Source organism: Tiliqua scincoides, chromosome 9 (genome assembly GCF_035046505.1).
Source record: "Tiliqua scincoides isolate rTilSci1 chromosome 9, rTilSci1.hap2, whole genome shotgun sequence".
Classification (NCBI taxonomy): domain Eukaryota; kingdom Metazoa; phylum Chordata; class Lepidosauria; order Squamata; family Scincidae; genus Tiliqua; species Tiliqua scincoides.
The window spans coordinates 5563775-5590997 of NC_089829.1; the positions used below are offsets into that span (position 1 = coordinate 5563775).

Genomic DNA, 27223 nt, shown 5'->3' on the forward strand with positions numbered 1-27223 from the left:
CCCCCGCCAGGAGTGGAGGGACGCGGTGCGGGGGGGGCGCAGGGAGCCGCCCCCGCCTTGGCAACCCTGGCAGGTCATCGACGGAGGGCGGCCAGGAGGGGTGACTGAGGGCCCAATCCTAGGTACGTCTACTCAGAAGTAAGTCCCATTATTGTCAACGGGGCTTACTTCCGGGTAAGTGTGGCTAGGATGGCAGCTCTTGTGCTCAATCCTATGTATGTCTACTCGGAAGGGAACGGGACTTACTCCAGGGAAAGTGTGGATGGGATTGTAGATTAACAGCCCAATCCTATGCATGCCTACTACATTAGTAAATTCCATTAGAATCAATAGGGCTTACTCACAGGAAAGTGTGGATAAGATTGGGCTGTAAGAGCCCAATCCTATGCACGTCTACTCAGAAGTCCCATTATAGTCAATGGGGCTTGCTTCCATGTAAGTGTGGATAGGGTGGCAGCCCTATCCTATGCTTGTCTACTCAGATGTAAGTCCCATTATGCTCAATGAGGCATACTCCCAGGAAAGTGCAGCTAGGATGGCAGCACTGGAGCCTGATCCTATGCATGTCTAAGAAATAAATCCCATTATGGTCACTCCCGGCTTACTCCCAGGAAAGTGTGGCTAGGAAGGATGGCTGCCTGACCCCAATGCCTGTCCATTGGTCGCTGGCAGGAGGGGGGGGTCTCCTGCTCTCCTGATGTTCCTTCGCTCCCTCCAGGAGGAGTTGGGCAGAGTGAGCTACTGCTGCTGAGGGGGGTGGGAGAGCCAGCTGGCCCCCCTTGCCCAGACCCCCATCACCCACCTTCGCAGCCTGGGGGGCTTTTCTATCCAAGTGAGCTGAGCTGTGCTGCTCTTCAGCTTTGCCACAGGGTGAGAGATCAGTGGAGGTACAAACCCTTGGAAGGGGGGAGAGGGGGGTCTGATTCCTCTTGTCCAAAACCTAACCTAAGACCTGTCTCTCTCTCTCTCTCTCCCCCTCCCCATTTTCCTCCAACATGCAGGGAAAAGTCTGAAGACTCTTATGTCCAAAGGAATCTTACAGGTACATCCTCCAATCTGTGATTGCCCTGGGTGTCGAATTTCGTCTCCAGTGGTAAGATGCTTGTTAAAACCCACCCCCCAAATAGCCGTTGCCTGCTTTAATTCAGCCCCCCTTGGCTCCTTGTATATCTTTTGGCTCCTTGTATATCTGTTTTTCTCTCCTCCTGTCTTTTTTTGGGTATGTGACAATTGTCATTGGTGGCTGTGACTGTACGGGCCCTATCCTGAAGAGCTCTTGCGCTGAAGTCCCAGTGTCAGAAAGAGGGGCTGGCAACCCCCGTGGCTGGCCAAATGTCCCTCAAGAGTCCAGACACAAACTCTGCCCATCTGCTCTTTCCATCAATGGCTCAGCCCTGTGAATAGCTAGTTATAAGAGGATTTGAAATGAGGGCTGCAACCCTGAGGTTGCAGAGTGTAAATCCCATTAAAATCAGTGGGCTTACTTTTGAGCAGATATGCTTTGCGTTGGGCTAGGAAAGAGATGGTAATGCTGTGTCCAACTTGTGGGATTTGTGTTGCCCAACTGACTGAACAAACAAGAACCTGAGTTCTGAATGTTAGGGGTGTGTGTGTGTGTGTGTGTGTGTGTGTGAGAAGTGAAATTACTTGTATTTTTTTGGGTTGATTTAAACACAAGGCCCTAGTTATAATCTCACAGTGCTTGGTTATCGATACCACTTTAATCAGCAGAATGCACTTTCATGCAAGTGTAGATCACCAAATGCAGAGTAATTGTGCACCTTTGTATTGTTTCAACCACCCGATTGCATTCTTAAATCAAGACAGCAAAAGGATATTTCCGGCCTACTCCCCCCACCCCAGCCCCACACATCCAAAGTCTTTCTTAAGGCTGGATTTGTGTCTGATTCTGGGGTGGAACCAGAAAGGAGAAATGGGTTATCCCAGCTTGTTTGATGCAGGTGTACAGGGTGTGAGGTTGTGTGTGTGATGTTGTGTATGGAGCATAGGAGTCAGCTTTCCACTCACAGCTCTTGAGTTGCAGGTACTTTCAGTTGCACTGTATCACACTTTTCCTGGAAAAGGTGATGTCATTGAATGAGGTGTGATGGCAGAGCCAGAAAAATGTGAACATATGGATGGGGGGACTTAATTGTGAATGAAATTAATTGGTCTGCTGGGTGCAACTTTAATTCTGCCATCACCACAATCTGAAAGGGAGACTTATTTTCAAAGTGTTTGCATTGTGGAATGAAGAGAAAAAAAAAAAAAAAGCCCTGAAGTTGACCCTGGGCTGATGTGTTTGGTGCTCTAAAGCTTCACTGCAGATTTTGGGGTGGGGTGGGGTACCTCTTTTGAAGCTGTTCCAGCAACTAAACAGGTTTGATATTGCTTTAAATTCATAGCATAGCTAGGAAGGTCAGCTTCTTCAGCTTTTCTGTGGGGGATTCTTCCTTCAAACTGCACTCCTGGGTACTTCCCAGTGCTTATATTAAACCCCCCCCCTCTCTGTTCCTTAACTCAATTGGGTAGAGTCCAGAGCCTCCAGGCCAAAGAACTTGGCAGGACTCTTCTTCCCAATCTGCAGAGGACCCCTAGGAAATGAGAGAATGACTTGGGGCCTTTGGAACAGAGATCTCTGGGGCAGTTTGCCAAGGGGAAGTGCTGCCCTCTTAGCCAAGAGGGAGCCATATTCTTGTCCCTGGTGTCCTGAACTGTTGTCATCTGTTTTGCCAAATCCCAATCCACTGGGCCTTGCAAGCCAGTCCAATCAATCAGAGTTGCCAATAAGCCAAGTCAGTCTCCTCTCCTACCTCCAACCTGCACTCCTATCACCCACCAACCCATTCTGCCTCAGGTGCTCCTTATATCCCTGAGGGCCTTATTACCTTCCAGTGGCTCCAGCTGTGCAGCACACTCTGCTGGATGCCCAAGTCTTACCCTTAAAGGGGCCACTGCTGACACCACATCTATCTCCTTGCCAGTTCTTCTGCAATTCCAATACATCATCTAAGGGTGTGTTCTCACATGATCACCCAGCAGCTTTGGATCAGTGTGGGAAAGGAAGTGCACAAAGCCACGCTCCCCCTCCCACCCACCCATGTAACCATACTATACCAAGCTTCAGGCAGCATTCCCAATTCCCTGTCTTAACTATGTCACCTGTAGTAGCTCTGTGATGGTCAGTTGCGTGGTCCAGTGGAAATCAGCAGAACCCATCAGTGGTGTGCAGGGGTCAGGAGGGCAACAGAATGCCTCTGAGTCCTGGCAGCAACCTTGTATTTTGAAAATAAGCGTTTAAGGGAGCTGCACTGAAGCTCACCAGTTAAAATAAGCAATCTAACCCATGCTGCGCAGGCTCTAATTAAAGCATGGGGAGGGGAAAAGAGACTTTCCAAAACTTGTGTTCTTTTGCCACCCTGTTGGGTTTCCATTTGCACCCTCCCTCCCCACCCAGAGAGATTTTGTAAATGTGCCTCTGATGTTAGATAATTATTTTATGTTGTTAGTCAAAACTAACCCAAAGAGGAGAACTCTTGGGTGCTGGGATGCTGAGTCCGTGGAAATGTGGGTGGGACATAGAGTGTTTCACTGTTGGTTTTAAAGAAGTGGCATTATAGGAGTGAAATCCAAGAGGCTTGACTTTTGGTTTTCTTTGGCATATCTGTTTGTCTGCTTTTCATCATGGATATTATGAGCGGCCTGCTAAGTCTCTTTCATTGTTTGGCCCTTCCTAATTAATTAATTGATTATGAATTCATTGATGATGCAAGAGGAATGTGGGTTTTTTTCCTTCCCAAAACAGCCATGTCATGTGACTGAAAAGCATCACATTCATTTCAACAGAAGCATGCTGTAGTCACTTGTGCCATACTGTCATTGCACAGGGTCACGGTAGACCACAGGCTTGTCCCGTATATGCAGTTACCGGCAGTGGGTCTTTCTGCGCTGTGTGTTTGCAGTGATGTCCTTGAAGTGGGCCCAAAGGGAGTGCACTTCTGTGCATTTTGGAGGAGTGGCGGCTCACACACCTGCACGCAAACCATTAGCAAACCTGTTGAGTGATTGTTGAGAAAGGGATCTGGAGAAGCAGTGAGGGGTCAGGGGGGAGAGAGGAATAGGGTGATGTTCCTGCAAAAACTATTGTGTTTTTCAGATTTTTTAAATACTTCCTTTCCCCCAAGAAGCTCAGGGTAGTGTACATCAGAGGTCTCCAAGCTTTTCGGTATGAAGTCCACATAGTATATTTTACTCGTTTTTGTGGGCTGAAAAAAATCAGTTTTATAAATGAATGAATGGAATTTAAATGAATGAATTCGTTTTATTTGGATTTTTTTTTTTTTGGTAACCAACTTGATTTGATTCAGAACAAAGGAGAAATGTGGCAATAACAAAGAAACCATGCCATCCTTAAGCTGAGAAATGATACACAGGTTAAGCCTTGGTATCCAGGAGGGGTTCTGTTCCCAGAACCCAAGTGGATGCCAAAAATCCTGTAAAAGGAAATCCATTTGAAAAACAATGTCCCTTTGTTCAGTGATTTAAAAACATCCTTGCTTACCTTTGTAATGCAGGGCAGAGGCATCAGGAAGACAGTCTTCAAAGGGCAGAGGCTTAGAAAGGCTTCACTCTGAGGTCGTGACCCCCTCCCTTCACCTGGAGCACTGTGAGTGCAAAGAGAAGGTGATAATTGCTCAAGGGGACATGCCTCAGAGTGAAACTGTTCTAAGCCCTAGGAGAGAAAAAGACTGATGGATTGTCTGCTGGCTGCCCTCCCCGCATTAATTGTTAATATTGTTAGATATTGATAAATGTAGGAGAATATTGTTAAATGACTTTTTTTTCCTTTCATTTAAAGGGCCCTTCCCTTTGCATTGAGATAAAACCGTGATGGTGAAAAATCTAAGGATAATTAGGTTATTCCTGTGTAAGGAGTAAATGTCAAACGTTTGGGGGTGCAATAAAATCTTGTGGTGGGCTGGATGTGGTCCCCAGGCCATAGTTTGAAGACACCTGTTATACACAGTCCCCTTCCTCCCTTTGTCCTCACAACCACCCTGTGAGGTAGTTGAGGCTAATGCCCTGGACCTGTGCAGAATTCCACAGGGGGCAGCTTTTGACTTCTTCCACAGTTGTCCTGTCCACAATAACTAGAGAAAAGGGAAAGATTTTTCTGGCCAGTAGCTGGACTGTAATCTTCCTCCTTCCAATTTAAAAACAATGGTGTTTTAGCAAGTTTAAACTTCTCTAGATAATAAGCACCTATTTGCTTTGATCGGCCTTTCAAATAAGTTCACAGAATTTACTGCCTTTGTATCCCAATGTTACTCATGTACTGCTAAAAGACAGAAAATCAACTTTCCCAGTGCTCCTCTACCTAGTTGCCTGGAGCTAATTCTTAGCTCACCCCAGGCAACCAGACAAGTGGCTACTTACAAGCCTGTGGTCTAGTGGCTTTGGTGTGCGTGCAGGGGTCCCTCCTGTCTGAGCTGAGCCTGTCCTATTTACTCCATCATCCAGGGTTGTGGCAGACTGAGTGCATTAAGCATTTCCCCGCCACTGAAGGCAGTATGTGGCTGTGGCTCTGAATCTAGGCCACTGTCTTTTACTGTTTAACTTTTGCGGGAGGTTATCTTGATAGTTTTACACTCGGCTTTTCAAAAGCAAGAAAATATTTAACTTTTAAAGAATTCTTCCAGGGGCCCGTTCCCCAAACAGGATCCACTCTCCTCCTCCCTCTTTCAAATGGTCCTTGTGTCAACAATGTTGGTTCCCTTCTCAGAACAGCGTGTGGCTTGGTGACTGTAGCAAATCTGAAGAATAATAGCTAGACTTCTAGTAATGTGATAAGATCTCCAAGCTCAGGCAGTCATGCCCCAGTGCACCTCGTGGACTGCTGCTGCAAGGAAACCTGCAGAAAGGGCTTTGGGACAGGTGTTTCCTATTGAGTCAAGCCTTTGGTCCATCTAGTACAGTGTCGTCTGCACTGACTGGCAGTGGCTCTGCAGGGTTTCAAACAGGAATTGTTTTCTGTCCCACCTGGGCATGCTGCTGGGAATTGCAGCACGAACCTTTTGCTGTGTGCAAGGCATGTGCTCTTCTGCCAAGCTGAGACCCCCTCCCCATTTCCTCATCAGGTAGGAGGGAGGTGGAACAGGTAACCAAGCCTTCTGTTGTGCAGTAAGTTTGCAGCAAGGGAGTTATTACTGACAGGCTTCCTGAGAGTGTTGTCTGTAACAAAAGATCTCCACAAGGCCTTGCCCTTCTTCCATAGCCAGGCCCATTTAGCTTCAGCCACACCTCTTCTTTAGATAGGAAGAAAGGTCTGATGAGGAATAAAAGTGGATTCTGCCATTACAAGTCCTGGGCATTCTGTTGGTCACAAAAATCCAAAACTTTTATCCATTTTGCCTGACATGTGGCACGGAGTAAACTTTGTGGCAGTCTCCACCACCACTTGCCCACGTTTAGATGCGGCTCTGTTGAGCAATGACTGAAAAGCGGACTCTCCAAGAAGCAGGTTTTCCTAGGCAAGTGACCTATTTTCAGCCAAGGGTAACACTTGTTTTGTGTGTTGTTTTGGTTCTTATCCTTCTCAGCATCTCTCAAACTTCAGATCCATAGTTAGTTGGCAACCTTCGGTCTCGAAAGACTCTGGTATCGCGCTCTGAAAGGTGGTTCTGGAACAGCGTCTAGTGTGGCTGAAAAGGCCAATTCGGGAATGACAATCCCTTCCACACCAGGAGCAAGTGCAGTCTGTCCCTGGTCTGTCTCCCTGGCTATGGGCCTTTCTTCTTTGCCTCTTAGCCTCAGACTGTTGGCCAAGTGTCTCTTCAAACTGGGAAAGGCCATGCTGCACAGCCTGCCTCCAAGCGGGCCGCTCAGAGGCCAGGGTTTCCCACTTGTTGAGGTCCACTCCTAAGGCCTTCAGATCCCTCTTGCAGATGTCCTTGTATCGCAGCTGTGGTCTACCTGCAGGGCGCTTTCCTTGCACGAGTTCTCCATAGAGGAGATCCTTTGGGATCCGGCCATCATCAGATCCATAGAGGTCTCTGTTAATGTTGAGGCCTGGCGCTACATCACAGCACATGTCCAATGACCTGATTCACTTTCCCTGCAGCATCCCTTTCCCTCAGAGAAGATGACTGGTCCCCACTTTTAATGGGGTTGTGTGAAGTGAACCAACTGAACCACCATAGCGAGTCTTGAGGCGTGGCTAATATGACGTTTTCTCAGTGTGCTGAACATGGCTTCCAGGACACTCTTTCATAATCATGTATATTGCGTTGTAGAACTTGCTGGTGATGATCTCTTTATTTTAAAATAAAATAAAAAGAGTGTATCAGTTGTTTTGCTTGGAAGGTGTCCATTTCCCCAAGGTAAGTGCAAGTAATTCAGTGACTGGATACATGAACTCTGTCATTACTTTCTGAGATGAAACCTCCGGGCTTGTACAAAATGCCTTTCCTTTTGCCAATAAGCAGCTTCGTGCTTAGAATCATTGGTATCTTGGTAAATTTTGAAGTGCAAAAGCTTGGGCAGCCTCATGGCCACTCCCCGCTAAGACCATACAGGGGGGGAAAAAATCAGCTGTCAATTTCTTCTTGAGAGGGTTCTATTTTCCTGCCTTTGAAACCTTTGAAACTTAGGTACTTCATTTAAAGGGCTAGCTCAGTGTTTCTCAAACTCTCATGGAGAGTTTGAGCCTCGGTAAGTCTTGGTGGGGGCGGGAGGGAGGCAGCGATGTGATTCCTAGGATCACTTTGCTCAGGGGGCTGCAGGTGGAAGTGAAAGTGGAGCGATTGTGCTCCACCTCTGCAAAACCGGAAATGGAGCGTGATCACTTCGCTTTCACTTTTAGAAGGCTGGGAAGCCCTGCAGAGGGTCGCTCTGGTCTCCCAGCACTCCCAGGACTCTACTGCAGGGACTGACAAATAAACGTCAGTCCCTGCAGCCCCCTGAGTGATGCGATCCTGGGGACTGCGTCACTGCCTGCCCACGCCCCTTAAGGGGGTGGAGGCCAAGGCCCTCTGGCTGGCGTGTCGCGACACCCCGGTTTGAGAAGCCCTGGACTAGCTCATTTCGTTCTTAACTCTTAGAGTTGGTTACGTCAGTTTTAAAACAAACTGAAAAGTGGAATTTAAAAAAAAATTATCCTAGATAAATATTAAAAGCTGCTTTGGGCATTTTTGTTGGGATAGGAAAGGTGAGGTATAAATCTTTTAAATAAATAAATAAATCTCTAGCATAGGCTAGCATTCTTACCTATGCATGTTTACTCAGAAGTAAGCCCTGCTGTGTTCAATAGGATTTCATCATGATGTGGCAACCTTCAGTCTCGAAAGACTCTGGTATCGCGCTCTGAAAGGTGGTTCTGGAAGAGCGTCTAGTGTGGCTGAAAAGGCCGATTCGGGAGTGACAATCCCTTCCACACCGGGAGCAAGTGCAGTCTGTCCCTGGTCTGTCTCCCTGGCTATGGGCCTTCCTTCTTTGCCTCTTAGCCTCAGACTGTTGGCCAAGTGTCTCTTCAAACTGGGAAAGGCCATGCTGCACAGCTTGCCTCCAGATAGGATTTACTCCCAGGTAAATTTGCATAGGATTGGAGCCATCCTGTAACATGGGCTACAAACTGTCTTTCAGGCAGCCCTTGGGAAAGATGATAGCCTATCAAATGTAAAGGCCCACAGGCTGAATGTTGCCCCTGGAAGCAATTTATCTGCCCCTCCCCCATAATAGTGGGATTTCCCAGCTTGGTAATTGGGCTCTTTCATACCTTGAAAATATTAACAAGATCTGCACATTTTCTCTTGTGTTATTTGCAGCTCATGAGTTTCTGTGTGAGAATAAAGTGCTTATTTTGGCCATCATCTGCTTAATGATGTCACTTCTGGTCCTTAGGAGGCTTCATGAGTGCTAAATTTGGCCCTCTGTATGAAATGAGTTTGACATCCGTGGTCCAGATATTAAGCCCCAGGCAAATTCTGCAGCCTGATTCACCATGGCTTAGAATGAACGAGTGAGATTTATTTTCTATGTACGGCAGCCATTTTCAACCACTGTGCCGTGGCACACTGGTGTGCCTCGAATGGTCCCCAGGTGTGCTGTGGGAATTTGGAAGAGGGTCATTTATCAATAGGACCATTGGGGGATGTGAGTCCCTATTGACAGCACAGTGTGCTTTGTCAATTGTCCAAAAGCTGATGGTGTGCCTTGCCAGTGTGCCACGAGATGAAAAAGGTTGAAAATCACTGATGTATGGCATGGCAGGATCTCACCCCCCCCCCACACAGACCTGCGCCTTGTGCCTCTGCATTTTGGCCATAAAGGCATTGTTTCAGAACAGCATGTTGAAAAGTACAATCTCCAGCAACTGTTACCCTGCACATGCCTGATCTCATCTGATCTCGGAAGCTAAGCAAGGTCAGGCCTGGTTAGTACTTGGATGGGAGACTGCCTGGGAATACCGGGTGCTGTAGGCTTATACCATAGTCTTTCCAGACTGAAGGTTGCCAACCACATTGGATAGGTCAGATTTTAGAGTTGTTTCAGGGCTGGCCTCCTAGAGGGAAGGTGCCAAATGTTGTCGCCTTTTATTTGCTGCTGCTGCTCTTCTCACCCCCTGAATTCAACAGGGAAGAGAAGAGAGTGGTGGGCTTACAGCAGGGGTCCTCAGCTTTCCCTGCAAGGGCTTTGTCATCCAGTCTTGCTCCTCTGGTGAGCTGCAGCAGGTCAGTTAGAGAAAATAAAACAAACATTTTGTGCATATTGCTAAGAATGTTCACAATAAGAGGGGAAAAAGGAACATTTGCACAATACTGCATAAGCCTTCAAACCCAGTGCGTGTTTCATCCAGCAGTAGGACGAGGGTGGCAGGAGGGTTGGGGGAAGAGAGGAAGGAGATGAGGGCATGTAACAAGGATGCCACTGGTCTCAGTGGGCCAGACAAAATGAATTGGTGGGCCTGAGGTGGCCTGCAGGCCATAGTTTGGGTACTCAGGGTGAGAGACACTCTAGCCCACAGTTCTCTTTTCCTTCACACTTCCTTTCAATTCCCTTCTTTAGTTTGGGGACTCGGGGTGAGAGACACTCTAGCCCACAGTTCTCTTTTCCTTCCCACTTCCTTTCAATTCCCCTCTTTTTAAATCTAGGGAGGAGGAGTAGCAGGATGGATACACCCACCAATCCTGTGGTATGTTTCCTGTTTGTGTCTTTTAAAAATCATAATACTGTAATATTAAAAAAAAAAAAGGAATATGAGCCCACTCCCTTAAAATCATTTTCTCAAAACTTTGAAGTGCTCTGCTACCACTGTGAGAGTGTTTGCTGGTTTTTTTTTTTTTGTATTGGCAACCTTCAGTCTCGAAAGACTCTGGTATTGCGCGCTGAAAGGTGGTTCTGGAACAGCATCGAGTGTGGCTGAAAAGGCCGATTCGGGAGTGACAATCCCTTCCACACTGGGAGCAAGTGCAGTCTGTCCCTGGTCTGTCTCCCTGGCTGTGGGCCTTCCTTCTTTGCCTCTTTGCCTCAGGCTGTTGGCCAAGTGTCTCTTCAAACTGGGAAAGGCCATGCTGCACAGCCTGCCTCCAAGTGGGCCGCTCAGAGGCCAGGGTTTCCCACTTGTTGAGGTCCACTCCTAAGGCCTTCAGATCCCTCTTGCAGATGTCCTTGTATCACAGCTGTGGTCTACCTGTAGGGCGCTTTCCTTGCACGAGTTCTCCATAGAGGAGATCCTTTGGGATCCGGCCATCATCCATATGGAATCAGTGTTACCTCTATCTCCTGATCTCTTCAAATCTTTGATTTTCAGTTTTCCTTTTATTTAGAAAGAAAACTGGCAAATGACCAAAACCAAATACATGGCTATTCAGAAAGGTTTCCCTGCCAAGTTCAGAGGGACTCGCTCTCAGGATTGCAGCCCTTCCAAGGTCTCAGGGGCCGTGTTCTGCGGTGAATGGGATTACTCCAAGCTTGCAGGTTGGAGATCTGCTTCAATTTAAGGGCCAGATTCAGCCGTTGCTTTGCAAGCTCACTGATAGTCAAGCCGGTGGCATAGCTAGGGGGGTGCAAAGCACTAAGCTTTGCGGGGAGCCTTAGCACGGTGTGCAAGCGGCCCCTCCCCTTCAGAGGCATCTGTTTGGCTCCCACTGCCCAGAATGGCTCCAAAGGGGAAGGGTCCCCACCTTGCGCTGAAGCTCCCTGCAAAGCTTAGCGCTTTGCACTCCCTCTAGCGATGTCACTGAATCAAAGGTATCAAAGTGTGGAGGGTGTTGGCTACTGAGGGGTAAACCGCCCCCTTCCTGCTGACTTGTAGGCAGCATGGCCTTTCCCAGTTTGAAGAGACATTTGGCCAACAGTCTGAGGCAAAGAAGGAAGGCCCATAGCCAGGGAGACAGACCAGGGACAGACTGCACTTGCTCCCAGTGTGGAAGGGATTGTCACTCCTGAATCGGCCTTTTCAGCCACACTAGACGCTGTTCCAGATCCACCTTTCAGAGCACGATACCATAGTCTTTCGAGACTGAAGGTTGCCAACAAAAGAATGGAAAGCTTAGTAGAGCTAATCATTGCAGATTAGCCTGAACCACAGCTGTGATACAAGGACATCTGCAAGAGGGATCTGAAGGCCTTAGGAGTGGACCTCAACAAGTGGGAAACCCTGGCCTCTGAGCAGCCCGCTTGGAGGCAGGCTGTGCAGCATGGCCTTTCCCAGTTTGAAGAGACACTTGGCCAACAGTCTGAGGCTAAGAGGCAAAGAAGGAAGGCCTATAGCCAGGGAGACAGACCAGGGACAGACTGCACTTGCTCCCAGTGTGGAGGGATTGTCACTCCCGGATCGGCCTTTTCAGCCACACTAGACGCTGTTCCAGAACCACCTTTCAGCGCGCGATACCAGAGTCTTTCGAGACTGAAGGTTGCCAACAACAAAGGTAGACCAAAAGGTGAACACCACCAGTCTCCAACCTGGCAGGCTGGGTTCTTGCAGAGACTGGAGTTGAATTTATCCCATTTCCCCGCCTCCCCTCCCTGCAAACCTCTTCCCCCTCCTCTTGTGTCGAATCAAATTTGTAGTGTCAGGGCTTTAATCAACCTTTGTGAATGGTAGACGTCAGCCATTCAGAAAGGAGGGGGCGGGGGGGGAATTGATTTGGAGAGGAAATTGCATCTGGTCGTAGATGGAGTTTAGAAATCAACTCTGTGGGATGCATGTTCCATGCAGCATCTCCTGCTTCATCTCAGCTGCCTTTTTGGGCACACTCTCAGCAGAAAGATCCGAGGCCAGTTTGTTCCCCCCGTCCCTTGAATGGGGACCTAAAGGCATTTTCAGGAATTCGGGGTTCCTGCCAGGGCACGAGTGCAGCCTCTGCTGGGGTGTTCAGTGAGTGGCGTCATACTGTAGGATGACTTAATACCCACATGCCTCGTGTATGGCCTGCCAGTCATTCTGAGCGTGCTTGTAAGAGGACAAGCCAGCATGTGGGGCTTGCATAAGGGCAGTCCTGCCTTCATGCTTCCTTTCCCGGAATTTGGTGCTCAGCCGTCTTCACATGTGGGTGGCACACCACTTGATTTCTGTGTACCTGGTAACTGAATGTGCAGACCGACCCCACTGGCAGAAGCACTGCAGCTGGGTCAAGAGGAAGCTTCCATCAGTGAGACAAACTATTTGCCGGCTCCCGTGGTCCCAGAGGGCAGCACCCTAAGGCTCCAGCCTGGCGCTTCCTGGTCTTGCAGATTCGAACAGGTGAGCCCCAGCCTGTGCATATCTACTTAGAAGTAAGCCCCATTATAGTCCCATATAGCTTGCTCCCAGGTAGATGTGGATACGGCTGCAGCCTGAGTTATCCGTTCCCCGTTCCCAGAGGAGCAGCCCTGCCCATGAAATAACTTTAGAGGCAAACCAGTGTGTGCTGAACCCTGACTGGCCACTCCTGCCCCTGCTAACTCAAGAGCTCCCCCCACCCCAACTGGAGTCTGCCTGGGCTTTTGGTCCCCATTCACACCCCAAGAGCCTTGGCTCCAAGTCCTGGGTAAACCAGAAGCCAGTTTACTTGGAAGTAGTGCCTGCTACACAGAAGTAGGGCTCTCTACAAATGCACAGGAACCAGATCTGCTAGTGCCTGGAGCATGGGGGTGTGCAGTGGGTGGGGAGGCAGGTGAGGCAGAGCCTCCCCACTGGAGTCCTTCGAAAAGTGCCTGTGGGTGGGGAGGTAGGTGAGGCAGAGCCTCCCCACTGGAGTCCTTCGAAAAGTGCCTGTGGATGGGGAGGTAGGTGAGGCAGAGCCTCCCCACTGGAGTCCTTTGAAAAGTGCCTGTGGGTGGGGAGGTAGGTGAGGCAGAGCCTCCCCACTGGTGTCCTTCGAAAAGTGCCTGTGGGTGGGGAGGTAGGTGAGGCAGAGCCTCCCCACTGGAGTCCTTCGAAAAGTGCCTGTGGGTGGGGAGGTAGGTGAGGCAGAGCCTCCCCACTGGTGTCCTTCGAAAAGTGCCTGTGGATGGGGAGGTAGGTGAGGCAGAGCCTCCCCACTGGAGTCCTTCGAAAAGTGCTTGTGGATGGGGAGGTAGGTGAGGCAGAGCCTCCCCACTGGAGTCCTTCGAAAAGTGCCTGTGGATGGGGAGGTAGGTGAGGCAGAGCCTCCCCACTGGAGTCCTTCGAAAAGTGCCTGTGGATGGGGAGGTAGGTGAGGCAGAGCCTCCCCACTGGAGTCCTTCGAAAAGTGCGTGAGTGCCCCAGCACTCACAACCCGCACATTGTGCTTTCACACTTCCCATGGTGGTGGTCCTTTTTGAAGGGCTCCGGTGGGGAGGCTCTGCCTCCCCACCCACCGCATGTCCCTGCACTCTAGGCAGTAGCAGATGTGGCGCCTGTGCATTTTGCCATTTCTGGGGAGGGGGAAGGAGGCGTGCCCATGTGCAGAGGGGCCTTTGCAGACGCTCCCTTCCCAAGCTGGGACGAGACCACAGCAGAGGCTCCATCCCCGTCTTGGCCGCTTTCCTGCCAGGCAGGCGTGCTTGGTGCGCCTTCCTCCTCCCGCCGTCGCCGCATCAATCAGGAGGCGCAGCTGAGCGAGCACCCCCGGGGCTGAGCGGGCGGAAGGGGGAAGGGCGCGGCGCCGCGGGATAGCGGCGGGGTGGGAGGTCATGGCGGGGCCAGGTCATGCCACTCCCCAGGCAAAGGAGGCGGCCGCAGGAAGGGCAAGCCAGGCTCGCCTGGATGGGGGAAGTCCAGCCATTGGCTCCCAGCCCTCCTTGGTGGTGTGCACGTGGCCCAGTTCACAAGAGGGCTTGGCAGCCGGGAAGGACAATAGTGCATCAGCTGCGCACCTGAGCGCCTGCTCCCCCCCAGACTTTCAGCATCATGTGCGATCGGTGTGGCACAGACCCCCTGAGGTCTAGTAGAAACCTCCAGGCCAGCCAATGCATTTCAGCACAGAGTGGGGTGATTGCAGCCCCTGGAACTCAGCTACACTGGGACCAGTACCAGGGAGGTGCGAGGGTGTGTGCGTGGGGAGGCAGGTGAGGCAGAGCCTCCCCATTGGAGTCCTTCCAAAAGTGTCTCCACCGTGGGAGGCACCCAAGCACCCATAACCCACGCGTCATGCCTCAGACACGCAGACAGCCCACCACACGTGATCACGGAAGGGATGTTCTGCTGCTCTTTAAAAAGTGTCTACGTTAGCATGTTCCATTTCTAAAAAGTTGGATTTTCTATGTCAATAAATGTGGATATTTCAGCACAGGAAAATACTGGAGTGTTCCCCCCTCAACCACCAGTGCACAAATGTGACCATGGCAGACCGAACACCCCTGTCTGAAAGTGTCCACAGGTACACGTTGATCATGTTTGCCGGGGGGGGGGGCAACTGATCAGGGGCCTTGGTTGAGCCTCCATCTCTTGGCCCTCTGCCTCCCACCTGCATTACAGGAATAACACCAGCCTACTTTGAAGGACTTGTCAATGGTGGCCAAGGAAATGGACAGGAAGTGCAAGTGCCTAAAAGCGCCATACAAAACTCTGTCTTGCCTTGACCTAGTTTAGTCAGGGATTAGATCATATTGGTGTGTTCATGTAGCCACCCTTGTCTTCCTTTCCTGTCGTGGTCCAGGGAATGGAACATCTGCACTCAGGGAGGGAAAGAGGAAAATGAATCTGAGGTTTGACACAGACTCTCAAAGCCCCTACTTCACAACTTCCTAGACAAAGTGGTTGGACTTGGCACCCCCTCTTCAGCCAGACAGCTCCACTTCTGGCTCTGTGATACAAGGGACTCTCCACCCTTCAGGAGTCAACAACTGAAGAACCAGGGACACAGCCAAGGGACCCTTTCAGCAGCCGCAGCCTACTCAGGGAGGGAGCCTACATTTCTCAGCACGTTCTTAAACCTCCAGTCTGCTCCACACCCCTGCTGGAGCAACATCTAGAATTGCCTCACTTGCCATGTGTGGTCCTGATCTCCTCTGTGTTCTGTTTCCCTTGTAAGCTATTGGAAGCCTGTCTTACCGGACCACACTTGCGCTATGGACTGGACTCCCTGTGATGGTCCCTGGACTGGGACTGTTCCCTGCTGTGGCGTAGATGATGTGAATTGTAGGGAAACCGAGTCATTTCTCTTGGCAGTGGTGAGAGGGTGAAAGCTTTCCAGTCCACATGCAGGGGTGTTTGCCTTCTGTTGCCTAATCAGCCCAAAAAACAGAGAAAAGAGTGGACCTGACAATTGTGGTTGTGGGGTCAGCTGATAAGCTATCAGAGTTCAGGTGAGCTTGTTTAAATGGGAGAGACCCAGGCGAGGTGGTGGGGAAGGCAGATAAATTAATAAACAGGAAGGCCGGGAAGCAGCGTCATCTTGTTAGCGATGTGTCAAGGGCAGTGTAAAGGTGAGCTCGGATAAGTAATTTTGCTGTCAAAATTATTTAGAGATGTCATTAAAACTGCTTGGGGCTGTCTCCACCGCTTCAGGGCATGAGCGACTGTTTTTAATTTGCGCTGGCTCTGTGTCCCCTGCCTTGGCTGCCCTGCGTCTGCCTACCTTCAGAAGTGCCAGTCTTGTGGAGCTTCTCACAAGGTTGCCTGGCATTCCCAAACGGGCAATGCCGCGTGCCCATCTGTCCAAGGATTTGGGAAAAACTGCCCCTGCCCACATGGCAGCAAGAGTGGCAGATCAGGAGCAAGCTTGGGATGCTTGATTTGTGCTATAGTGGCAGTGTTGCAGAGAGAGCTTTTCTGCAGAACGTGCTGCAAAAAGTAACATGTATGTGTGTGCATGTCTCCTCCTTGTATTTCCTAATATTCCTGGAATTTTTAGCTGCTGTGTCTGCTCTGTGCAGTCTGTTTCCCACATCTAGAGACTTGGCAAATGCAGTGCTACACAACAGATGCCAGTACTGAGACTCTGTTGACAGGGGCATCAGCACCTCCTCCTCGTCTCCCCTTCCCCCCACAACAAAATTGCCTCATTGCCAAATACTTCTGATTTATGGACCACTCCAGCCTGGAAGTGCATTAAGTGTTCTTTGCTATCACTCATGTACCAGTGGGGGTGTGTGTGTCATGCTGGGGAGGGGACGTGGCTGAGTGGTGGAGCACATACCAGAGGTCACATGTTCAGTCCTGGTGGCTTCTCCAGGTAGAGCTGGCAGAAACCTCACCTGAAACCCCTGGAGAGCTGCTGCTATTCAGGCAGTGGGGAGGGGGCAGTTCTGCCTTACACTGAGTCCGGATCTTCCTGTCACCTTCTGCAATCAACTGCACCTTCATCAATTGATGTCCAAAGCTTGCAAACCTCAGGGAAACTGACAGTGGATGTCCTACTGGTGCTGTCGCATCTCAGACAAGCCAGCCTTCCATCTTCAGAACTGCATTTTGCTGTCTCTTGCTCTTGACCCCGTTGTTTTCACGAAACTTGCAAGGGTGGCGATGAAATTGCACCTTTCCATGGGTGGAGAATATAATCCGATGCAGGATTTCATGGTAACGTGCTTAAAGGAGGTGGAAGGGCGGGAATTCGCAGCCACACGGAAGAGAGTCTTGCGCACATTCTGGATCCGCCGAGAGCAGAAGCTTTAATTGCTCCTGATTTGTTTAGCACATGGTGAAGGGGAGGATGCCCTTGAGTAAAAAGTCCCTTTCCAGCTCTGTTTGCCAAATTGGCCAGCATTTAAACCAGACAGTCTTGGTATTTTAATTATCTGCATAGATTTATTATTTAAGAGCCCAGTTAGAAAATAATCAATTGTTTTAATAACTTCAAGTGAGCTATCACTGCTTTCTGGTGTCTCTGTACTCTGCTTCCAGAAACGCCAAAGCAAAGCACCCTCCCCTCCCAGCAAATATTTTCGCAATGCTGAAAACACGGCCCTCCTCTTGGAGCACGCACGGTTTGGCCCACATTTGCGTCGGTACGTTCAACTTTGCATAACTCATTCAACTTCTTTGAGCCAAGTTTCCAAGCTATTCAGAAGTTTTGTACTAGGGCAGGATGGTGGAGGGGAGTCGCTTGTTAATGTTTCCCAGTTTTTCTCAAAAACATGAGGACTAGCAACTTGCCCAGGACACCAATCCTCACAAGTGATAGGTTGTGCATATGCACTTCAAGTAAAAAGAGGGGCCTGGATTTCTTCCATCTCAAGGAAAATTAGTCTCTCTGCTTTTGCTTGATTTTGAAGGGGGAGGGGAGGATTCAGCAGCAAGATCATGTGATACCATTTCACTGGTTTGGAGTTTCATGTTACCTGGTGCAGAGCCAACCTGGATCCCGTAGCTTTTCTTTGGCCTCTGTTTATCTTGTTGTGTAGTAGATGTTGCCCCCTTCGCAAGGAGGGCTTTTACATTAGCTCGCTGCAATGTGTTGCCTTCCAAAGACCTACTTGGCAGGTTTAGAAATGCCCCGAAGGAAGAACAAGTCTGTAACTGTGGCCTTAGAGAGGTAGACTCTCTTTTACACATTGTTTTGCACTGTGTTAGCAATCAAGTGCCCAGAGAACAGTACTTTCTCCCATTATTAAGAACTAAAAAAGGTCTTTCTGAGAATGTTTGCCTACAATTTTTGTTGGCGGGAGATTCTAAACTCGTGACCCTTCCAGTTGCGAAATTTTTACACCTGAGTAACTTGAAGAGGGCTAATCTGTTGGTCCTAAGCAACCTGGAGTTACCGCGCAAGTAAATTGTTGTGTTTTAACCTTTATCTTTATTCGCTTTTTTAACACATGTTTATATATTGGATTGTTTAGAGATATTATGTGTTAATTTTTTAGGCCTAATAAAGGTTTGATTGATTGATTGATTAGTAGATGTTGCAGTCTCCGAGCGAGTGGCAGCCTCAGAAATGCAAAAATACTAACATGGCATCGTTGGTTTGCAAGAGCAGAAGGAAAATTCTGCTCTCCTTTAGTTTGCAGGAGCAGCTGGAGCAAAACCTAGCCGTGGAACCAAGCTTAGTCTTGTTGACTGCCTGCTAGAATGGCAGGCGCCTTCAAACAGGAACTCCTGCAGCCGTTGGGGATCCAGATCACTGGCCCAGACTCTGCCTTGCTTGCTGCAGGAAGGAGGGAGTGCTGCCCCCTCTTCATATGACCTGACTATTTGCTCTGTTAAGCCTGGATTAGAAGAGAGTTGAAGGTGTTTGGGAAGGCTTTAAGCACAGCCAGGGAGAAAGGGCTGGCTTGCTTCAGGTAGCAGGAGACCTTTGGGCAGCTGAGGATGTTGGTCTGAAGGGGCACAGGTTCCTCGACTCTGGAGACAGTCTCTCTCAGGAGAGAGCCTGGAGTACCTGCCAGGGTGGATGGAAGTTTGCCTTGTACCAAAACTGAAGTTTGCAAGTGGGGGAATTTCCCTTCGCTGACTTGCTAAACACGCACGTATTTTCAGAAGGGGAATTTGCACAGGCGCTGAGCGGCTTCCATTTTCGGTTGAGGCAGCCAGGCTGAGAGCATGCAGGTGTGGGCTGAGCCACGGGGTTGCAGCTGAGTTTGTCACGCAGCACTAGTGAGTTCAGCCCCGCAAGGGGATGGAGTAGTGAGATCCACAGTGGCGGGATTCCCTCTTCAGGGACGTCTGCTGGAGCCCATCAGGTTTGGTGCTTGCTTACAGGAATTGCCCTTGATCAGTCCAATCAGTCTGCATTTATGTAAGGAGGAGTTTTTAGCTGTGCTTTGGCTGCATTTCCTGCTTGTGTGGTCTTGGGTATGATGTGTGGCATGATGTCTGAAAATCATAAGAACATAAGAACAGCCCCACTGGATCAGGCCATAGGCCCATCTAGTCCAGCTTCCTGTATCTCATAGCGGTCCACCAAATGCCCCAGGGAGCACACCAGATAACCAGAGACCTCATCCTGGTGCACTCCCTTGCATCTGGCCTTCTGACATAAAATCAGGAGGTTGCGCATACACATCATGGCTTGTACCCCGTAATGGATTTTTCCTCCAGAAACTTGTCCAATCCCCTTTTAAAGGTGTCCAGGCCAGGTGCCGTCACCACATTCTGTGGCAAGGAGTTCCACAGACCAACCACACGCTGAGTAAAGAAATATTTTCTCTTGTCTGTCCTAACCCTCCCAACACTCAATTTTAGTGGACGTCCCCTGGTTCTGGTGTTATGTGAGAGTGTAAAGAGCATCTCCCTATCCACTCTGTCCATCCCCTGCATAATTTTGTATGTCTCAATCATGTCCCCCCTCAGGCGCCTCTTTTCTAGGCTGAAGAGGCCCAAACGCCGTAGCCTTTCCTCATAAGGAAGGTGCCCCAGCCCAGTAATCATCTTAGTTGCTCTCTTTTGCACCTTTTCCATATCCACTATGTCTTTTTTGAGATTGTTTGTGGCGGTCTGGGACTCGCTCTGAAAGCGCTTCCAGGGACTGAAACTTGCACACTGAAGGTCCTAGGTTCATTCCTTGGCATCATTTCCAGGTAGAGCTGGGAAAGACCTGAAGCCTTGGAAAGCTGCTCCCAGTCGGCCCTATGGGCTCAACTGGAAAAGGGCCTGACCCAGGGTAAACAGCACCTCGTGCTAAGACACTCTTTCTCCCTGATGAATTCTGAGTTGGGATAAGGCTGGTTCCACTTCTGTGCTTGGCTCAGCAGATACATGCCTGTACCTGTGAAGCCTTAAACACATCTTCTCTGTGTGTGGTTTTTGAGTTTAAAAAAAATTAAAATCTGGAGATGGATGTGATATGGGTATCTACTCTCAGGAAACCGCTTTCACTGTGTTGCTAAGGCAACAGGAGATAGCGCCTGAAGACAGAAACGGGCAGGCCTTCCTCGCTGCGACGGTGGAGCATCGGCGATTGAATGAGATGAGATGGAATTAGATAATACTGAAATTCACCGTGGTTTCGACGCCAGGCCGTGATTAAATAAGAAAGTGCCGTCCCCTCGTAGCAAAATGAATTCTCCCCAATCAATAACTTTTTCCGCCCTTCCCTGATGGAAGCAGTGTGGGGTAGGAGGCCCACGCAGAATCCTGAAGCTGCTGGAGTTGCGGCAGGGATGACTTGAAAAGGCTGATTGATGGCTCACTTGTGGAGTGCAGTGGTTAGAGTGTCAGGCTAGGGTCACGGAGATCTGGGTTCAGCTGGAACCCTGTGGGTGTCCCTGAGACATACTGCTCTTGCCTTGCCTTGACTCACAAAGTCATTGTGAGGATAAAATAGGAGAGGAAGAGTCCTGTATGTTACCCTGAGCTCCTTGGAGGAAAGGTCCAATAAAAATTTAAAAAATTTTGTAACGTGGACAGAGTGCTTTGCAAAAAAAATCTGGCTTTTTTTCCCCTTTTAGGTCACAAGTGGCTACCATGGTCATAATACATGGGAAGGCAATGTAGTTAAAAAAAATTATGTGGACTAGTAACTTGTGGACGATTTGCAGTTCTTCTAGTCAGGGGAGAGTGAAGAAGGTGAGTGAGGGGGCACAGATGTCACATCTCCCTTCCACTGCGAAGCTTATTCAGAGTTCCCTCACCCCACTCCAGCTGCCTAGCTTGTAAGATTTCAGCTGGCATTGCTCACACATTGCCAAGCACATCTTTTCCAGTCATGACGGCTAGAAACTTGAGTTAAAAAAATGAAAGCAGAGCTTCTGGGGAAGCAGATTAACGTTTTAGTAGAGAATGCTTCTGTTGACAGTTATGGTAATGGAATAACAGCAAATACAAGATCCTGAAAAAGGTAGTTACGTACATTGGGGTGATGCAATTGGTCCTAACGTCAGAGTATGCAAGTCCATTTCAGGACATAGTGCACTGGTGGATTTACAGTCCATTTGGTAGATAAGTCCAAGTTTAGAGGGCAGGATCTACCATGCCATGCTGTTTTTCTCTCGTCCTTCCCCTGCTGAATTGATGCCATGCATACTTCATCCTTCTGGGACCCTATGACATTTTTCTTTTTTGCAGCTTGCTGATTTCCCTCTTGCAGGCATCTTTGTTTAAGTTTACAATTTTGTGTGTGGACGGAGTTTAAACTCTTTTTTAAAAAAAGAACCCAACAAAATATATATAGCACAACGTTGCGTGTGTGTGTTCATCTGTCACAGCTCACAAGAAGGAGCTGTACCATGTAAATCATGTAAAGAGTCTGAAGATGAAGAAGAATTATTTTTAGAAATAATTGCTAGAAACCTTGTGGTTTCAAGGCTCAGGGCTGGTTCTGAAATGCCGTTGACAGCTCTTTGCCCTCAATTAAGTGACGTTCAACGCATTATGACGCTGAAATCCATGTTCCGTCCTTCCCCATCCCGTAACTTTGCCACCTTGTCGCTGGGTGCGAAGTAAGTGGTGGTGGTTGTGGGTGCCACGTTTAAGTGTTTGAATCTATCAGTATCATCATCTTAATAACAATGATAGAAGGTGCAGGTGTTTAAGCGAGGTGCAGCTCTTCTCAAATGCTCCAATACAAACCCAAGGGGAAGTAGTAAAAATGAAACAAGAACCGTTGGGAAGGATGGTGCTGAACTTGGATGGTGCAGAGAAATGTTAGAGGTCGTCAACGTACATTGTCAGCCATGAAAAGTGTCCTTTCAGATTTGTTTCTATGGTTGGCGTGGTGGCGGGTGAGAACTGGTGACTAGTTCCCCCCTCCCCTCGCTACCAGTGCGTGCTGCTCATGCTCCTGGCTACTGTTCCATCTGCCAAGTCCCTTCCTACACACCCAGACGAGGGCAGGAAACTTCACTTCCTGCCCTGACCCTCGCTTGGAGGCTTCATGAGAATGGCGCGTGGCAGGAAGCAATGTTTCCTGGCCTCGTTCTGTTCCGGCATCTTCTGAGTAGGAAGGAACTAGAACGGGTTGAAGAAACGGCAGCCGGCAGCCACGGGGAGGGGGATCGTGCAGCCCTGGTGGTGCAGGCCGGCCGGCCGGTGGCGGCTGTTTTGGAGAAGGTGAGCAGGTTGCGGTTTGCGGACGCTTTTGTGCCCCCTCCTAGTTCCTGGACTCAAGTTAGAGCGAAATGTTCTCTTTTGGCTCAGATATAGTTTAACACGAATATAGCGTCGCTTCCCACTGACCTGTTTCTGACTTTTTTCCCCAGCAGGAAAATGGTGCAGGATTAACTTCACCTGTCTGCACAGGTGTATGCTACTCCTGATCTGAATCTTTCCTCCCCCTTCCTCTTTTTCCTCCTCCTCCTGACTTTTGTTAAAGCAGCAAGGCTGCCGACCTTAAGCTCACTTCTTAGGCCCAAATCCTAACCAACTTTCCTGCACTGACGTGGCTGTGCCAATGGGGCTTGTGCTGCGTCCTGCAGTTGGGTGGCACTCACAGAGGCCCCCTCAAGGTAAGAGAATGTTTGTTTCCTTACTTCACAGTCGCATTGCCCTCACCTTGGTGCCGGAAAGTTGGTTAGGATTGCACCCACAATCAGTGCAGCCACAATGCAGCCCCAATGTAAGGGAGCACATGTTCCCATACCTTGAGGAGGCCTCAGTGACTGCCCCTCCACCACAGGATGCAGCGCATGACCCATTGGCATCACTGCATCAGCGCTGGAAAATTGGGTAGGGTTGAGCCCTGAGTCACTCATTTAGTGCAGTGGTTCTCACACATTTAGCACCGAGGCCCACTTTTTAGAATGAGAATCTGTCAGAACCCACCGGAAGTGATGTCATGACTGGAAGTGACATCATCAAGCAGGAACATTTTTAACCATCCTAGGCTGCAGTCCTACCCACACTTACCCAGGAGTCAGTCCCATTGACTATCATTGTTAAAAGAATATACATAGTAGCTCGTTAAAAGTACAAACCTGTAACATTCCCCCAAATGCAGTCACAGATTGTGGTAGCATCAAGTCTAATACATTAAAAATAAAATATTGAAATGAATGGGGACCCACCCAAAATTGGCTCGCGACCCACCTAGTGGGTCCTGACGCACACACTGATTTAGTGTAATGTGTAGTTTGGCCTTATTTTATGTATCCATTTAACATATTTCTAGGCTGCTTCTGTCTGTCCTGCTGAAGGGCCCATCAGGACAGCATGTGATATTCCATAAGACCTACTGAAACCAGTTGAAAACAACACTGATAACCAGAACAGAAACTGTGAGCTTGTGTTGGCAACCTTCAGTCTCGAAAGACTCTGGTATCGCGCTCTGAGAGGTGGTTCTGGAACAGCGTCTAGTGTGGCTGAAAAGGCCGATTCTGGAGTGACAATCCCTTCCACACTGGGAGCAAGTGCAGTCTGTCCCTGGTCTGTCTCCCTGCCTATGGGCCTTCCTTCTTTGCCTCATTGCCTCAGACTGTTGGCCAAGTGTCTCTTCAAACTGGGAAAGGCCATGCTGCACAGCCTGCCTCCAAGCGGACCGCTCAGAGGCCAGGGTTTCCCACTTGTTGAGGTCCTGTGAGCAGGGCACAGATAAATGGACAGTTGTAAACAACTGATGAAACTCAGAGCTACGCATCTCAGATTTCCCAGTTCAAGCTTTGCCTCGTCATAAGCCTGTTGGGTATTCTTGGGCATGCTGTTCTCTCTCTCTCTCTGTCTCGCTCTCTCTCTCTTCCTTCTGCAATATGGGTGTAATAATTCTGTGAGGATTCCCAATATGATATACAAGAAGCAGTTTGGATGCTTTACACTTGTCTGCAACCTGATTGTGAGTTCAGCTGGTGTGCATTGCAAAGTGTTTGAGAGGCTCGGGGCCCAATCTTAACTGGGCCTTGGGCCACGCAAATCCCTTGCGCCGGGCCAGAGGTCAGGAGACTGCCTCTGGCACCATTGTGCCAGGAGAAAGGTAGGTCCGCACCAGCAGTGTTGGGCTGGCACAGGGATCTGGGGAGGGCAGGGGAAGGATAGAATTGAGGCATTCCGGGGTGGGAGGAGAGCAGATGGTGGGGCCGAGTGAGGGGTGAGCTAAGATCTGGCACTTGGGTGGGACCTAACCCCACTCCCAGGTGACCCGGCGGTGCTCCGGACTGCTTACATCTGCACCACCTATTTAGGTGGCACAGATCCAACTAGACCCGTTGGGGCTGCTGCAGTATTACAGTAAGGGGAATGAATTCTCCTTGCCCCAGGCTGAACTGCAGGCCAGCCCAACCCTGCTCTGGATACAGGGCAGGCAAGCTTGCCCCACGCCTCATTCAGCCCCACCACCTGCCCTCCTCCCACCCCGGAATGCCTCAATTCCACCGTTCCCCTACCCTGAAGAGCTGCTGTCAGTCATTGTCATTTTATTTATTGATTTACTTGATTTTTAGACAGGTGTTTCAAGAGACCAAAGCAATTTAAAAGCAATAGGTGCAAATAAAAACCATAAACGCAAACTCTAATTAAATATCTGTAAATGTCAAAATAAGATGAATGTCAAGAAGCAGTTGCAGAGTTGGGAAGGTCTTGCCAAACAGAAACGTTTTTAGTTAGTTCCTAAACCACCACCCCCCATGTTGGGGCTACATATATCTCCCTGGGAAGAGAGTTTCACACTGGTGGGGTCACCACAATGAAGGTCCTGTAGTCTGTGCCCACCAACTGGGTCTCTGACAATGACAGGCCAGAGAGCAAGGCAAGGCCTCTGATGTGAATCTTGGGGGACTTAACTTGGGCAGTGCTTTTCAACTCACCACTTTAACTTGGGCAGTGCTTTTCAACTACTGGTACTAGTGTCCCTGATGGGACTTGGTAGTATGACATGCCTGTCTTGGCTTTCATCCAAGAGCAGGTGACGCCATGGCACTGGCCTGGCCCTGCTAAAAGTAGCTTTGGTTGGGGCCATGGCATACCAGTGGGCAAGAAGTGGCTGTGCAGATGCCTGGCCCTCTGGGAAAGGGGGACCAAGATCCAGCTATGGGGCCATTCACTCCTGTGCAGAGCTACCATCTGGGATGCCACTTGGAAATGTCTCCCCCCCCCCCACCAAAAGTTTGTGCAGTCCTGACTTGGGGGCACCCAGTTCCAAATCCCTCCTGGCTGGGTGACCTAATGCCAGTCACTGTCTCACAGCCTGGTCTACCGCCCAGGTATTTGTGGGCATAAATGAGGGAGGGCAAACCTGTTTGTGCTGCCATGAGCTTCTTGGAGGAAGGTGGATAAAAATAAACCGTAGAATTGTCTGTTTGCCATGATGGGCTTTTGTTTTCCCTTCCTCTAACCAAGCAGCCTTGGTGTGGACAGAGGATTAGGTGGCCTCCCTCCTCGCCTCCTCCTCCCCCAGCCTGAGCAACGAATCCTCTGTGGTTTTTGCCTGTGAGCCAAGCCTTCCTTTTCCACACCTGGATGCTATTCTAGCCCTGAGTCCTTCTCTGAGTGCTTTTGTTTTCCTCCCCAGCCCTTCCTGCTTGGCCCAGCAGGTAACAAAGCAGTGGGGGCGGTATTTCAATTACCTAAATAACTGATTAGGGTCTGTTTTGCCAAGACTTGCACCTCCTTAAACAAACAAATTCTCCCTTTCCTTGATGTTTGCTTTAAGGATCTTGGAAGGATGTCAATAGTAGTGGGTTTATCCAGGAGGGGGAAATTGTCAGGGCATAATGCATCAGCCGTATCTTCACGGGCTCAGTGTCAAGAAATATTGTGAATTTTGCTCCCCTCTGCCTGCCACACATACGCACCTGGCTCACAATAGGAACTGTCCTCTGGGCCGTGCGTTTTGCTCAAAGATAAGAACCAGTCATGATGAGCCCAGTCACACACATCTCAAGTCGGTCTTCAGTTATTCACACCCAGGAAAACTGAAATTTTGTGTTTAAGTCACTGGAAATTAGTGAATCTGAGTGCCATCAGAGCTACAAACAAGACACTCTGGCTTCCAAAATCATTCAGCATGATGCAGTATCTTCTAATTAGCCAAGTGCTAACAAAATGCCATCTTTGCTACTGAGTGAAAACAAACAAGACTCAATCCCAGTGGTTCCCAAACTTTTTCAACTGGCAGCTCCCTTGACCTATTGGGCCATTAGCCACGGTTCCCCATTAAGGCTACACGTTGTATAGGGCAGTGAGTTTTTTGTGAGGATTCAGCAGCTCTCTTGGCCAATTTCCATGGCTTCCCGGCTCACAGTTTGGGAATCTCTGCCATATTCACTCCAAAATGACCAGCTTAGTGCTGTCTCTTCCAGTTGGGGATGCTAATAAAGCCCTATCCTGAGTGAATGGTCAGGTGCAAACTGTGGGCAGTAAGTCCCACATACGGTGCACAGTGAACAGTGGATCTGTGGAGTAAGCAGGCGATCTGCACATAAGAAAGTTCCGTTTTAAGCTGAGTTCCAAGATGCTTGTTTAGTTGTGCCCAGCAATTTGTGAACCTGCTGTCAGCCTCTAGCAATGTGGCTGTTGCTTGGTTCTGTTACTGATGTCAAATTTGTATCTCACGGAGCAAATAGGCCAATCACTGCTGCACAGCTCTCGAAAGCCATTAGTCATGCTACACAGATTTAAGGCGCAATCCTAACCCCTTATGTCAGTGCTTTCCAGCACTGGCATAGAGGTGCCAATGGGACGTGTGCTGCATCCTGCAGTTGGGTGTCACTCACGGAGGCCTCCTCCAAGTAAGGGAATGTTTGTTCCCTTACCTCAGAGCTGCATTGCCCTTAAGTCAGTGCTGGAAAGCACTGACATAAGTGGTGAGAATTGCACCCTTAGTCACAACAGCAAAATGTTGAACCTCCCTATCCAAGAGCGGCATACCTGAGAATACAAGATACTGAAGATGGCCATCAGTGCAGGTTTTGCCGCCTGTGCGTGGGTGCAAGCTGACATTTGCGCTCTGAATCTCTCTCCCTGTTTAGCCTTTGTTCT

General features: G+C 49.4%; 1 protein-coding gene and 1 pseudogene across 1 annotated transcript in view; both read left to right on the forward strand.

Moving 5' to 3' along the window:
- Positions 1–27223, forward strand: part of SAMD11 (sterile alpha motif domain containing 11) — a 173534-nt gene that overhangs the window by 3382 nt on the left and 142929 nt on the right. Inside the window, exon 2 of the mRNA XM_066636968.1 lies at positions 1002–1093. Within this exon, the coding sequence (XP_066493065.1) occupies positions 1002–1093 (92 nt within the window). The remainder of the gene's footprint in view (positions 1–1001; positions 1094–27223) is intronic.
- On the forward strand, positions 9363–9479 carry LOC136660839 (5S ribosomal RNA; annotated as a pseudogene).